The following is a 16,993-nucleotide window of genomic DNA, read 5'->3' on the forward strand; positions in this document are numbered from 1 at the left end:
CGACCAAGCACTGAAGGCTAAGTCTGTCTGCCCCACATACTTCCTAAATCAAATTAAGGTTCTCTGCCCAAAGTCCCACTGAAAAGATTTGCTACAATCAAAAAACCCTCTATCAGCGACCAAGCATAGAAGGCCAAGTCTGTCTGCCCCGCATACTTCCTAAATCAAATTAAGGTTCTCTGCCAAGTCCCACTCGTGCTTTCCCATACTCTGGAACAAACTACCTATCTATATCAAACAAAGCTCCTCATTAGCACTATTCAAGAAAAATATTGATGATTGGACGGGAGATAGGAAATTCACCCCGGGGATCACTTCTGTGGCTCTGCTCGACAAGGGCACAGGAAAATAATTTTCTTGGGTGGCGAAAGCCAGGGTATCGTTTGGCTAGGATTATATGGGCCCTAGGGCCAAAAGCCTAGTACCTACCTATGAACCAAGCACAGAAGGCTACGTCTGCCTGCCCCACATACTTCCTAAATCAAATTAAGGTTAATATCAGCAGTTACTCCCCTGTGCGCTATATTACTGACTAACTAGGTCTAAACGCACTGGAAAAACATCCCCAACTCCCCTTACAGCTAGGGACCTGCTAAATAATTGGATATTCATTCTCTAAACTTAAAGCCCTCTCTAGCGTAGTGGAATTTAGCTGCAAATACAGCTCACCTTGATAAGGAAAAGTACGCTATTTTCTGTTTAAAAGGGCTCGGCTTACTTTATAACTATAAAGTGTGCTGCACGACTACTCTCTCAAAGATTAGAACTGTGTGCATTTTAAAATTAAGTGGCATACGCCATAAGAAAGTTACCTACGTGGAACACGCTAACCTTAGCAACAGTGTTAGCCCCACTCCATGGGATAGCCTGCTCAATTCTCACTCCTCCCTCTGAACAGAGGTTACTTCCCTACAGAACCTGCCATTTTTAAACTTCCAGTGCACCAGGACCCAGTTGGTTACAGTACAAACCTAAAACATGTTAATTTGTCTTAAGTCTACCTTGCATTCCTTGAACTATATAAGCATATGCAACTGAAAATGTATAGGATAGCCACTTGTTAGCACTGCTGTAATCTCCCAAGCTCATAGCTGTGCTGTGGTATCTTAAAAGTCGGTACAGAGCTGAGTGAGTGTAGGTACGGTTACAAATGTAAGCCATGAAGCTAGAAACAAAGAAATTCTGCTAGATTGTGTAGCTACTATGACATTTGCTGGATGTGTAGCTTCCATGAACGCTGATTTTCAGGAATTGTTAAGGAAATATGCTTATGTGCATAACGCTGCACAGAGTGTTTGCTGACTACGAACGCTAAGATAAACAGGAGTGTATGTTAATGATTTTGACTGTGTGTTGGCTGCTTGAGCTGATTGTACCCAACTAGAATATCCCTTCTCTAGGTTCACTGCCCCAAGTCCCACTGAAAAGACTTGCTACAATCAAAAAAAACTGTTTCCATCAGTGACCAAGCACGGAAGGCTAAGTCTGCCTGCCCCACATACTTCCTAAATCAAATTAAGGTTAATATCAGCAGTTACTCTCGTGTGCTATATTACTGACTAACTGGGTCCAAACGCACTGGAAAAACAACCCTAACTCCCCTTACAGCTAGGACCTGCTAAATAATTGGATATTCATTCTCTAAATTGAAAGACCTCTGTAGCGTAGTGGAATTTAGCCACAAATAGAGCTTGGCTTACCTTGATAAGGAAAAGTACGCTATTTTCTGTTTAAAAGGGCTCGGCTATCTTTATAACTGTAAAATGTACTGCACGACTACTCTCTCAAAGATTAGAACTTTGTGCATTTTAAAATTAAGTGGCATACACCATAAGAAAGTTACCTACCTGGAACAAGCTAACCTTGGCAACAGTGTTAGCCCTGCTCCCTGCCCCCAATTCCCACCCGCCCCAGTACAGCTAAATTTATTATACTTTACCCATCCCTCTTTCCCTCAACCCAATCACATCCTCCGTGTTACTGACTCCACCTTTTTGCTAAACACATCCCTCTCTTACCATACTTTACAGTTTCCTCTTCTGCTCCTACGCTAACAGCATAGCCTGCAACTACTTATACATTTAACACTTTATTTTGTCACTTTCTTAATTATAACATCCAAATCTTTCTCTCCCCTCTACTTACTAATAATGCTCTACTTACCTTACCACCTCACAACATATGAACACAAACTCTAATCAGACCTCAAATGCCCTAAATCCCAAACCTCTACCAGTCTTGCTCTTAAGAAGCTAGATCATTTTAAAAACACTCATCTATAGCCACCCCCCCCCCCAAATTCAATAACTCTCTCTGACCTAGTTACACTAGCCAAAAATCAAGGCAATATCTTAAGCTTATTAATAAAATCCTGAAACTTATAACCCGACTGAACTACAAACTCACTAAAGATGGTGACATCCACCCTAATCCTGGCCCATCCACACTTGACAATCCTCACCTAAACCCTAACAATGCCTGACACCAGCTCTATGGTAAACAATCCTGCCTACTACTCTGTTAAATAAGCATCCTAACTCTTTCCTAACCTGCCATCTTAACATCAGAACCCTAAATAATAAAATCCACTACCTCCATGCCCTCCTAGCTGTCCACTCCACAGATATTCTCTGTCTTACTGAAACCTGGTTAAAACCAGCAACTAAAGACACTGAAGTAACTCCTCCAGGATATAACATCCTTAGGTTAGACAGGAAATCCAAGAAAGGTGGTGGGGTAGCTGTATTATTCAAGTCCAACCTCACAGTCACTACTGACACTCAACAGCCTCCTCAGGTAAATAACACTAAATTTCTCATTACCAAACTACAAATAAATAAAAATAAATGTATTGTCAACATCTATATTCCCCCTTTAAAGAATGTCAGCACCCTGGAACATATTTTACACTGGCTAGCCTACAATTACCCCCAAGAAACGATTGTCTTAGGTGACTAACATTGACTGGAACACCTTTTCATCCGAAGTCCCAGCAATCACATAAACCTCCATGGGTTTACTCAGAACATATACTCCCCCACTAGGTAGAGCAAAAATAAAGACAAAGGTAGTATCCTAGACTGGATCCTGATCAATAGTGACCCGCAGATGCACCATTCAGGCATACCATCTGATGACCTCAGTGATCATTGTCTCATCTACATTATCAAATTCAAAGCTGAGAACACCCATCTTCACACCAATAAAGTGACACGTAACAAAAAAGACTTTAACCTAGACAACTTCCTACATAATCTCAAGGCTTACAACTGGTCTGAACTTAAAAGACTCCCCCTAGATGAGACTGTGACCTTCTTTAATACTAAATTCCTCAATATCCTTAACTGCCATGCCCCTATTTGCACCGTCTGTGCCAAAACTACAACTGCCCCATGGCTAACTAGACTTACAAAAACCAAAATAACTCATAGGAACAAGGACTGGTCCACTTGGCATACTTCTGGAGACCCAATAGACCTAATCAGATACCTTCAAATAAGGAATGATACTAAAAAATCCATTATATCAGACAAAAAAATACTACTATACCCACCTACAACAAAAGCATCATAACAAACCCCAAAAGTTCTGGGCTGGAATAAATAACATCCTCCATCCAGGCCATACCACCACTCCCACCCCATCAGTAGCCCTCGACAAAACACCAGTAGCTATCGCTAACACATTCAATAGCTTATTTCCAGAAACTATAAAGAAACTAGCCACCCAACTCACTTTTACCAAGCCTAACCCCACCTCACCCTGCCCCTCCCTGCCTTACCTCAAATAACAATACCAACAGCCCAAATCTTCCCACAACTCATTTCTCCTTTAGCTTCCAACCTATCCCTACTACCCTCATCAGAGCCCTTCTCAAAAAACATAAACCCACTTCTCTAGCAACCAACCACCTCCCAGCTGAACTCCTGCAATTAGCTGCAGATGCCATCACTCTCCCAGTCTCAATCCTCATTAATAGATCCATCTCAGAGGCAACCATTCCATCAAAATGGAAAATATCACATCTAATACCCCTACATAAAGGAAGTAGTTCCACAGAATTGTCCAACTTTAGGCCCAGAGCCATACTCTCACCTCTAGGAAAATTATTAGAAAAGTGTGTCCACATACAACTAATGCACTACCTTAACCATAATGAACTCACAGACTCCCAGCATGGTTTCAGACCATACCACAGTACCTCATCAGCTCTCTTATCTTTCACCAATGTCATCAATCTTAATCGAAACAACAACAAACTATCTGCACTCTTTCTGGACCTCTCTAAGGCCTTTGATATGGTCAACCATCGGGTACTGCTCAGTACCCTGAAAGCGGTCTTCCTGGACCATCACTCACTACAACAGTTTCAGTCCTAAGTGGCAGACAGCAGGCTGTCTCCCATCTCCCGGTCACCTTAAGAGTCCCTCAGGCCTCTATACTAGGTCCCCTCCGCTTTTCTATCTTCATAAATGACCTTCACACCACCATTCCAAATGCACACTTCATCCAATATACTGACGATTCTACTTTGCCTTGCTCTTCTACTTCCAAACAAATCTACTATCCCTAACCCAGAATATCGTTAACAATATTGAAAACTGGCTAGCTAATCGGCAACTGCTCCTGAATCACAACAAAACCAAGCTGCTGCTTTTCTCACCTACCCCTCAATCCACTCATCCATTCTTCACTATTAAGTCTAATAATGGCACAATCATCTCCCCAGACAACCAAACTAAGCTCCTAGGAGTAATAATAGATACTAACCTCAAATTTGATGTGCATATCGGCCACAAAGTCCATTAACAAAAAACTAGGATCACTCTACAAGGTCAAACCTTTCCTCACACCTTTTGCTAGGGTTGCTATTGCACGAACCCATCTTCTCTCCATTCTCCTCTATGCCTCACTGGTATTTACGAACCTCTCTAAAGCTAACCTCAGCAAACTATCTTCCTGTTACTAACACATAGCTAGATTCACCACAGGTATGGCACACAGGACTCACCATTGCAACAACTTAACTCAACTTGCTTGGCTGGAATTTCCTTCCCTTTTGACGTTCAACCAGCTTACAGTAGCACACAAAGTGCTCAACCATCCTAACACCCCAAGCATCAACAGCATTATCAGCCAAAGTACTCAACCATCCTGACAATACCCCAACCCTCAAGAGCATTATCAGCCCACATAATGCTCTTAGTTTGTTAGACGAACAAAGTGGCCTATCAGTCCTAACCCTAAAAACCAACAATACAGCAGGTGATTCCCCGTTTGCTAACTCAGTTGGTAAAATCTGGAACCTTCTTCCTGCAACTCTTACCCAAGAAATCTCTCTTCCCCTATTTAAAAAAGGCCTCAAAATATACTTTAAAATTAACTGGCTCTGCCTCTGCCTAAACCCTGACTAACCCAATCCAACAATTTTGTCTTTCTCTACTTATCAGGCTATCAGCAAGAAGATATTCCATTCATCTGTTGTGTCATGGCATAATGTACTGTTATGCCTGCTGAGTTTATCCTTTCTGTATAATGTAGCGTTTTTCTATTATGCTTTACATTTGTGAAAAGATCTATTTCATATATTTTTCTCGCTCCGTTAACCTTCAGCATGTGCCTATATATTCCTACGGTGTTAAACCTTCTGAAATGTATCTAAATCCTTTGCTCTCTTGGAAGATTATTGTACTATTATGATTATTATTATTATTTTTGTGGAGCATTTCTCCCCGGGCCTCCGCTGAAAATGGACATGTATCCAGTCGGACTATCCCAGTCAACAAATGTAAAATAAAATAAAATAAATAAATAATGAACTTATTATATGCAGTTGCTGCTGCTTCTTTGAAAAGCACATACATTTTCTATTCCACCAAGGCATGTTTCATTGAGTGGTCTGTGCAGGTGTTTTTTCTAATGAGTGCATACTTCTTAATTACTCTTTCAACATTACAATTAATGCAATTCCAACTAAGCACAACAGCCATACATATCACATTTGTCTGCCAACCCCAGAAAGACAGCTCCTTATAAATAGGTTTATGGTCCACAGAAGAAACTCTCCAAACCAGATGCTCCTCAAGTTTACTGTGATCATTTAATGACCCCACTTCCAACACACACAGGGGGTCTGAGTGAACAAGCGGCTGTAGGGGTTCAATGAACTTCAGGGCTTGTTAGTCTGCATCTAATATGTTACCTCACTTAGAAACAAACTAAACATGTTGAAGAACCTCAGACTCATTTATAGCATGCAACTGTTCTACATGAGATTCTCTAGATGAGGAATACATTTCCTACCATGCTGCAGAGGCATTCAAGCTGCACGTCAAACTACAAGACGTTTGACAATATGTCTACCTATCTTTAAAAGCCAACCACAGTTATGCTATACTGACCTTCATATATTTTAACAGCAATGACTTCTGTTGGTGACTATTGTATATCTTAGCCACCCTTTACCCCAGTGGGAAAACGGACATAATGCAGTACATAAAAATAATTTAATTTCCTCACAATAAATAAATTAATACCGGTACTGCTACTCAAAAACTGTATGCAGCCAGCAAAGAAAAATCAGGGAAACCTCCTTCAACTACCGTACTAGGAATGTTATCCAGCAAAAAACAGCGCTCTGTTTTGCAGAGCAGTGGCTTGCTGCATGTCATACCAGGTCTCTCTGATCTTCTTGTACAAGGTCCATCTTGTGTACAAGGCAGAAAACTTTGGCATCAGGGGAGTTCTGAAGAATTGCCTCCAGGCAAGATTGATAATAGTGCATATCCTTTTCCAGTTCCCGGCTTTCCACATCAAACACATAAATCAGAACTTCAACATTGCGAAAAATGTTATCCCGCTGACTCGTGAAGTAATTCTCCATAAAAGTGTCCTGCCTAGAAACAAAACAAAAAGTTATCAGCTTCAGAAAGTTTGCAGTTTGTTTATTAAATTAGGATTTAAAACTATCAAAAAATAATCCCTGATAAACATTTATATTACTTACTGACAATTAATTTCTCCTTCAAGCACTTATGTTCCAACACAAAATAAACCGTTTCAAACTTCAAATCAATCAATCCAACTGTGCAACATTTCTGAACACAGATGCATGAAAAAGAATCAGGGAAGCTACAACAAAACATCCTAATACTGCTGCCAAACATACATGAAGTAACAGTGAAGTGAAAAGCTGTATTTCTTACAGCAGTTAAAAAAACAAAGTACTGCATTCTCAGTGTGTGATGTCGGCTTATTTGCTTAGTGAAGTCAAGGACTCAGGAATGGCAATACAGCAGAGTTAAAGTCATTATCTAGTGAGCTGCTAGCACATTTCATTCTGTAATCACAGTATATTCTTTCAATTTTCACATGTACATTATAAAACACTAAGCAAGTCAACGAGACAAACTACCCCCTATAACACACCAGTGCATGTTGTAACAAACCACTGGTTGGGCTGGGGGTGGGTAGGCCAGTAAACTGCCCCCCCCCATGCCCATGTAAGCGTTGACAAACACACACCCACACACACCCATGTAAACACGAGACACACACCAATCTACATACCCTGCAGTACAGACACCCATCAGGGCACATGGAGGAGTCAATCAATGAAGGGAATGGTGAAGGGGTATAAACTGTTACTGCAGGCAGCCTCCCCCTCAAAGACCTACTGATATGGTGACTGTCTTTGTAAAGTACAGTTGTACAAGTTCTACTTACCTGTAACAGTGGATATTCAAATTCTTCCCTGCCTCATTGTCATGAATTATGTGCCTTGCACTAGCCCACGCTGGCACACACTAGCAGCTTTCCAGGACTCAAAATCTAATCCTCTGATTACCTGTGATATGGCATTGGCTAAGCCCCTCACATAACGGGAAGTCTAACCTATGTCTAAGAAAATTAGTTACTCAGGCTTTTAGTGGTAAGTAGGAAGAAACAAGATGAACCAGCAGCAAGAATTACCTGAAACCAACCATTTTGCATCCAAAAACCACAATACAAATAATCACAGCCAAACAACAACACAACAAGGTTAGGTAGCATGGAACTATATAAAAAATAAGGGGTGCGGTAAGTGGGTGCTGCCACTAAAGCGGTGTAAAATTTAAACATCTACTGTTACAGTAAGCAAGACTTGCGCAACTGTATTATGCTCATCATCCATGCTACCTCAGTGGCAAATGGGTAGATTCCCAAGCTTACCTTACCTGGGAGAAGGAAAGATAAGGATCCAGGAACCACTGGAAAATAGTCCTCACTAAGGCTCCCTACTGAAATGTTGCCATTCGAAATGCCAAGTGCCGAAAATCCAAAGACAAAAACCATAGACGAGCGAATCTTGAAAATCACTCTTCATAAACCTTCTTCATGCAGGGGAGGGGGGACAGCCCCATGCTCCCCTCCACACCCTCAAACTTATATGCCAACCCTGAGATTGCCATACCTTGGAAAACAGGAATATTCCTAGAAATGGCATCTCAAACTTTGAACAGCCAAAAGAATATGGACATGCATATACTGTCTGCACGTTTTGGGACTCGCTCTGTCCTTGTGGAAAATCAGATAAGGTTGGTCTACCATGAGAGCTTAAAGATGTCAGAGCAATAAGCAAGACAAGCAGGTTCAAAAGGAGATATTATGGTCAACTTTTCAAGAACACAGCTGAGATCCAAAGGATGAGGAACTGGCTTTTGAGGGGGCCTCAAGTGCAACACTCCTTTCATAAACTGTTTGACCACAAAGAGACATGAAACAGATAGATGCATAAAATAAATCATTAACCATTCTGGTGTCCTACAGAGATAAAGACCCGACTATGGCCTAGCCGACCTGGGTTCGATTAGTGGCTCAGGCAAGTGATGGAGCAATAGGGATGGGATAGGCATGTCTATCCAAGGTGAGAGGGAGCTTGTTGACACATTCCCTAAGGAAAGGTGCAGTCCAAAGAGGGGAGGTGCCCTCAGATATAATCAAAGAGTGTGAAAGGTGGAGAAAAGGAGTGGGTAGATCATTAAAAAAATAACCCCCCTGGATTGAAGCACAGATGAGCAGAGTCCCCAGAACACCTCAAGATCCACGTTATATCCCAGTGATAATGCAGTAAGCCAGGTGAGGAGTTGCAGAGTAGATGGTAGATCCAACATGGACATTGGGTAATGGTGTCCAGTAAATATGAAGTCTGAGAGGACCAAAAAGAAAACATTTTAAAACCAGAGGGGTAAAAACTCATATCTGGACCACTGACATCAGTTAAGCACCACCTATAAAACGTCTTTTGCTCCTTTTATTCCAGCTGCACATGTGCCTAAAACATATCAAGATGGAATCATCCAGTAGCAATTTCTCTAGGTTGTGGTGCACCAGTCGCACCTGCACTGTGTGACCAGATCCAGAGGGTGAGGAAGCTTGTGGTAATTGCCCTTGGCCAATTCTGTTGAAAGGGAAAACAGACTGTGTACGCCAAGAGAGGTCAACACAATATTATTTGGTGATTCTTTCTGAACCACAAGTACCACCTTGGGTATCAGTAGTAAGGCATAAAAGGAACATTATACACAGGAATGTGAATGCCTCTGTCCTGCAAGAATGGCTGCAATGATGCCTTGAACACAATTTTCCCAACTGTCTGTTTCGAACAGAGGCAAACAAAACTACATGGAATGTTAACTCAAATCTGAACCAAATACAGGCAGACCTCTGTCCACAGTTTCCACTCATGAGAGTTTGTCCAGGATCTGTTTATTCTGTTTGCCACTAGGTTTTGCTCTTGTAGGATGTATGAGGTCTGAGGCATCAGAAAATGCTGGAAGGCTAGCTCCCAGGCCATCACTGCCAAACCACAAAGAGGGTATGACCTTATACCCCTTGTCTGTTAAGGTAGCACGTCATGTGGTGTCTGTAACCAATAAAGAGGACCCAGAGACCATAAGATCTGAATCATTGCTAACATTTCCTTGATATTTGTGTGTTTTTGCAGCATCAGAAGGACCCTATCTGCTTGCACTAGAACTCCCTTGGACACTGTTCTCCACACAAACTCTGATGAATCCATCTGGACTCATCAAACTGAAGTCTAGAGAAGAAGGGCAGGTTTGGAGTGAAATATATCTGATCCCTCCACTACTGTAAAATTAAGTACGGGTACTTGGAACCTCAAAGGAAGTAACTGCTGGGTCCAACAATTTTTTTTCTCATGTGGAGTCTTGCCAGTGGTGTCCTGATGGATGCCATGAGGCCTAGAATTTTGAGAAACTCTTGTGACGGCAGCTGCTTGAACAGAAATCCTTGAAAATGTTCTGAAAATGTCAGCTTTTTGTCTTCTGGAAGAAACACTATGTCCATCATACACCCTGGGAAGATGATTCTTTGTGAAGGTGTGAGACAAGACTTTTGTAGGTTTAACTTGAAGTTAGGAGCAACTGGAATGAGATAAGCATCACCATGAAACAGTGGTTTAGAAGAAGGGGTAGGACAGGCCGTAGGGTGAATGTTTTCAATCCGGGTACTTACAGAAAGGTATTTAGACACAAAAATCTAAACCTGGTCTCCACGATAGCTTCTTTTTGGGTACCAAAAAGATTCTTGTATAAAATCCTTTTACTTTTGGTAATGCAGGAACTAGTTCATAACCCCTGCTTGCAACTTGTGAAGGAGTATGGGACAGAACAGATGTCTCTGGTCTAGTGGGATTTCCCAGAAGGGAGGAGGATTTTCCATCCACTGCTAAGAGTATTCTCACTGAATTATTCTCAGCACCCACCCAAGTCTATTTGTGGCAAAGCTGCTGCACTTAGCCAACGCCTGGGATAAAAAGGAAAGGGGAGGAGGGACCTCATGAGGAAGGACCATAATGCCCCGATTCTTTCAGGGGAATGATTTTTTTTTTTTTTTGAAAGGAACCCCTTTTATTTTTTTTTTGGGGGGGGGGATTATCCTCCTGCCATTTCCTTTTGTCACTCTAACTCCTGTTAGGCTGGGATTTTTGTTCATTTGTTCTGCCCTTTGAAGTCAGGTGCTTTATTAGGGAAGAACCAGGGAATATGAAACATTCTAGATACCCCATGCATTGATTTACCTCTGTCATCCCACTGTTTGAGAATCTGGCAACATAACCAAACACCAACTCAGAACTTAAAAGGAGCATTCAAAATCTCATATTTTATATACTCAGAAAAATTTAGGGTATGTAACCAAACCATCTCAATAAATAGAAGTGGTTGCATTTCTAGAAATAGTGTCTACACCTTCCAAGATACTCCTCAGAGCATGGTTTGAAATCGGAGTCACACTGGAAACATTTCTCAATCAGATGACACTTCTGTTCAGCCGGCAAAGATACAGTAAAATCATCTAAATTGTAAGCACACTGGAAAATACATTTTCACATGAAGCCTTTCTAAATTTTAAAGACTAAATTACTAGAATGAGACAATTATTTTCCCTGAGATTCTTAACCACTTGCTAGTTCTGTCTGGTGCTGTAGGATTAAAAGCAGTGCAAGGCTCTCTTGTTAAGATTTGGCAACTTGAGAAACCACAACTGGGTCAGCTGTACGAGCTGCAAGATCAGAGTGCACCTTGTATTTCCTTACACACTTTTTAGGAACTGGTACACTAGCCAAAAGGCTTTTACATGCAGTTTTGTTGAGATGATCTATGAACAGTAACTGTGGAGAAATAGCCAAAACATTTGGAAAGTCATCCACAATAAAACTGTAAACTTTTGCCAGTCTCTGGCTTAGCTCCAGATTACTTCCACTCAAATACATCTCTAAACCTAGCTATCATCTGAAGAAAGGTAAACCCTTGCTTAGGTTTTTGAACCTGTTCACCTTCCGAAGAATCAGACTGGACAAAATGTTCAGTACTATCTTCAGAGTTCCCATCAAAATCTGTGGCATTAACCGATCTCTAGAAAAGGCAGCTCTATACTTATTCTACATAGGAGCAGGGTAAGAGAAACTATACTCGTAAAACATTCTTAGCTAAAGATACCACATCAGTCCTACACATGGTAATAAACTGGTTGTCTATTATGGGGTGATGTTTCTGTTTCTTCTCATTATGAACTACACTAGAAGACAAAATGTGTGGATACAGCATTATGTCTGGCAAGGGGTCTCTTACCCCGAGACTTGTCCTGCAACAAAAGGGTTTTGTTCTTCCTTATCTGAATCAGTCTGTGTCTGTATAAAGAAATACAGAATTAACCAACATTAAGAGTGACAGAATTATGGACAATGCCGATTTGGACTATTCAAAAAGAAAAAAATCAAGTTCGATACCAACTGTGTGTTCTACAGCTTGATATATTTATGGAGAATTGAAAACACGTAATGGTATACTAGTTAAAGTCTGTCACAATCTTAGGTAAATAGTAAGGGATCAATCTGTAGAGTACTGCACACTTGGCTAACAATCAGGAAGTGACCAATGTTGAGAATCAAACTCTGTACCTTGAGTCTGCCAGTTAAAAACCTTAGCCATTCTGCTAACCCCCAACCAAAAATGCCATGCTGCACTGGCTGGGTATCAAACCCAGGTCTCCCTCACAGCAGGTGAGTATTGTACTACTGAACAACCAATGTACTTGCTTCAGTGTTATTACAATATTAACAGCTGCTGCAGTTAGGGATCATTGTACTTACTAATCCTCTGATCATGCTTCCACTGTTATAAAAACAGAGTTAACCCAACTCACCCTGCCAACACCTCTGAAAAATGTTTTACTTTTGTAACACATCCTTCATAGCCTCACTTCCTCCTGCAGCTCATCTAACAGCCCACATTTAGATCAACTCCTCCTGCAACCCTAATGATCCTTGTTCTTACATCCTACACGTAGTTGTTCTTAAAAGTAAATGGTAGTTATGTCAATGTTTCTTCTTCCTGCAAACTCATGCCATTTCATTAACCAACCCTCACCATCCCAGCTTTAAAACACAAGTCATCCACATCACAAAACTTAAATCTCACTTCTATTACCACCATTAACAAAAATAGCTGTCTTCCATCCTTACACAAGCAATGTGCTCTATTCCATCTAATTTGTGTCCTTCCCATCTACCTTTAACCACTTCATTGAAAGGTATAGCAATACATTCAGCATGCCTACTGGATTCATCCCCTAGTTTGGTGGCCTTATTTTCTTCACAGCCTGTAGATAATTGTAGCTATTAACAAGTGAAACTGTCATTTTTGCTTGACACTGTTGAACTTAACAGTGTTACAGAAACATATAAGTCCTTTGCTTTGCTTTCCTAACCCAAATTCACCATATTTTCAATAACTACAGGCCTGGAAAGAAAAATGGAAGGTGTGTCCATGTTCATTCTGGCAGGCAGGCAAACAGCAGGCTTCTAAGACTCTTATCTAACAAAAGTCTGAATGAATCTAAATGGAGAAGTTCTTCATAATCATCATCATCATCAATATTCTAGTGGACCTTAAACATCCCTTAGTATACCAAAGCCCAATCAACACTTCGCAGATTTCTCTTTACATATGAAATACACTGGCCACATCTACCACACATATCCAACTCTAAAGACTCTTACAATTCTGGTCTGGATAATGACAACAGCTGCAGCCAAATGCAGAGAACCAAAAACCAGACCAGTGAGTGTAAAATGTCCCTTTTTGTAGGTACCTGTCAAAATACTTATCACAACTAGAAGGTCCACAGTGGTTTCATACAAATCAAGGGCCTATATCATAAAAACTATACAGACTATCTCGAAACCTTGTTACTCTTGAGTATCATACAGGGTACTGACTGGTGACCTCTGCCTTGTGTATAGTGCTTCAGCAGACCCCATTGTGTCAGAACTATTATACTCCTCCCAAGCCAAAGAGTGCTATGAATACCCACTCAGGGGATCTCAATCTCTCCTACAAAATAGAGCATAATAACAGGATATATTTGTACCACAGAAAATACTGCTTCTTTGAAACAGTCTTCCACTCTCCATAAAGCAAACTACTTCCCTTATAGTTGGGCAAATGGACAGGTAACTGCAAATTCACACTCACTTTATCATTTCTGTCCTTCATGGATAATGAGAAACATGTAAATATTCCATTATAACGTTGTTCTGCCCATCGATAACCTAACGGCTAAAAATTACCATGGGAACATATGCTTCTTATGATCCTCACAGATGAATAGGCTAGTAAGTACCGATAAAACTTACATTATGACTGAAGTGATTTTACCTTTAGCATGATTTAGATGCTAGCTTTATCGTATGATACAATGCAGTAATACTTTATACTTCTCAGTTTTATTAATACAAACATTACTAGACATCACACAGCCATAACTGAGCAGAAAAATAACTGACCAGAAACAAATTCCTGTAAATGTTGCTAAGAATCCCATTTGGGTTAGGTTACATTCCTTCACTGTATAATGAACTTGCAACGTTGTTGAAAATAAAAACAGTGATTTTAAAGTGTATAATTACAGCAATGTGGAGATTAATGAAGAAGCGGCAGGTATGTTTGAAAAAGGACCATCCTTTGTACCAAACAAGGACACTACTGTAGATGAAACCCTAACACTCCTGAAATTATATATAAGAAAGCTTAATTGTACTTTCTACTTTAAAGGCACAACACCTGCGCCAGGAAGGGACACTGCATGTAGGAAACCAAGTGTATTTAACCGCTCCCTATACCCGATAGTACAGATATGTGAAAAGGATATGAACAATGCTCTATAATAAAACAACAAACGATGAAAATAGCAACGTCACAAAAGCTGAAACTAATGTTTGTTTGTTTCTTTCGGCTTTTCCCAGTTAGGGGTCGCCACAGCGGAACTCCGGTCCGCTAATGATTGGCAGTAGATTTTGACGTGCTGGCTTGCCGGGCCTAACGCACAACCTTCAACGAAGGAATGCCCATTCACGCATGTCGCCACACAGAAGACGCTCTGAGAATCGAACGGGCGACGTCTAACTGTGAGGCGACAACACTACCGCAGCACCACCAAAAAGCTGAAACTAAGGTACTTAAGAGATATTTGCAACAACACTGACATCAGGGTATCCATACCTGACAAGGGTGGGGGACTAGTGTTACTAAATCAGGATATGCATGTCAGTAAAATGTTAACCATCTTGTATACAGATACATACAGTGAAATTTGTATAAATGAAAAAATACATAGCCTATAGGAAGGTGGATGTCACACTAGAGGAGATGGTATTAAACCATGAAATAGCAGAAGAACATGGCATATATGGGCATTACACCCTAAAAATACCAACAATTTTTAGGGTCCCGGAGATACATAAAAATCTTCGGGACCACCCTCTTAGACCCATAGTAGATGCTAAGGCATCAAAAACTTTTCCTATAGCAAAATTCTTAAGACAATCAACTTAAAAGTGTCTTAAACAATTGCCCATGGATTCTAAAAGATTCATGGGACTGTTTAAAAGAAATTACTAATGATAAATAACAAGATGACTTCATCTTTGTCACTATAGATATAAAGGACCTATTTTCTATAATACCACATGACATATGCCTAGACTGGTTCTATTCTTACTTGTGTCAATACACCAGTCTTAAACATGAATGCATTCTAACAATAAAAACTTTAATGGAACTAGTATTAGACACTAATATTATAACATTTGAAGAACAACTGTTTAAACAATGCAAAGGGGTAGCAATGGGGGCAGTGTGTGCCCCCATTTTTGCCAACATTGTACTTGCCTTTTGGGAGAGAGAAATTTGTTCCTTTAATGAAAGTTGGACTTTCTATGGTAGGTTTTTGGATGATGATATTGTTTTGTGGAAAAACAGTGAACATGAACTAAATAGGTTTTTTGAGTTCATTAATAATAGTACTGAATTTTTGGAATTCACTAAAGATATAAGTAAAGAAAGTGTGAACTACCTTGATATTACCATTCAGAAAAATGTAAACAAAAAGCAATTTATGTCCAACATATTTAGAAAGTCAACATATTCCAGCACTCTTCTGCATGTTAAAAGCTGCCACCCCATACAGCAGAAGAAATCCTTTGTTAAAGGACAGGGGGTACGGATAGCTAGAATGGTGTCAGAAGAAAATGAATTTTTATGAAAGTTGGATGTATTAAAATGTATGCTTGTTAAAAAACAATACCCAATAACATTTTTGACAGAAGTTAGGGTGAAGAGAGCAAATGGACATATCACCCCTTTACCAGGCAAGGATCATGGGTTGGTAGAGAGAGAGAGAGAACAGGAAAACGGCAACAGTTTTGGAAAATCAGCTATTTTCAAATTCAACAACCAGTTTTATTATCTCAAAAATATACTAACACATAACTGGAATATATTTGGGGCTAACCAAGACTACTTGGAATTAGTGGGAACAATGCCTAAAATAATATATAAGAAAGACACTAGTCTTAAGATAATCACTGAAAGCCACAACAGTGTGAGAAATAATGGGGGGATGATGAAATGTGGGTTGTGCCTACATTGTAGGAATATTCAGGAAGGTAGAGAAGTACGGATACCCAATTATGGGAAATACCTCCTCAGAAAAAAGTACACATGCAGTAGTAAAGGTGTGGTACATTCAGCAGTGTGCTCCCTGTGTTCTTGTTATTACATATGAAGAACTATCAACGCACTTAGGACACGTACATACCAACATACGTACATACCAACATAACTACGATATCAAAAGAGACATGACAAATGCTTTAGCTGCACACATTGCTACACATGGACATTTCTTCAGATTTACTATTACAGATCAAGTCATAATGCGGGAGAGGGGGGGTCCCTAAATGATTTCTTGTAACTGAAGGAACTGAGATGGCAAATGAGAGCCAATGCCTCTGAGTATCCTGGTTTGAATAGTGCTCTATCCATCAGTTACATTTTAAGGTTAAAAGCAGAGTTTTGTACGTAAATACATGGTTGAATATATAAAAGTGTATTTGTATACACACACACATTCAGGTATAAAACATTGT

General features: G+C 40.2%; 1 protein-coding gene across 1 annotated transcript in view; it reads right to left on the reverse strand.

Moving 5' to 3' along the window:
* LOC122789959 (ras-related GTP-binding protein A) overlaps positions 1 to 16,993 on the reverse strand; it is a 244,817-nt gene that overhangs the window by 142,417 nt on the left and 85,407 nt on the right. Inside the window, exon 4 of the mRNA XM_044057458.1 lies at positions 6,674 to 6,896. Within this exon, the coding sequence (XP_043913393.1) occupies positions 6,674 to 6,896 (223 nt within the window). The remainder of the gene's footprint in view (positions 1 to 6,673; positions 6,897 to 16,993) is intronic.

The sequence above is a fragment of the Protopterus annectens genome, chromosome 15.part0 (genome assembly GCF_019279795.1).
Source record: "Protopterus annectens isolate FY-2018-M chromosome 15.part0, PAN1.0, whole genome shotgun sequence".
In the NCBI taxonomy this organism is placed as follows: domain Eukaryota; kingdom Metazoa; phylum Chordata; order Ceratodontiformes; family Protopteridae; genus Protopterus; species Protopterus annectens.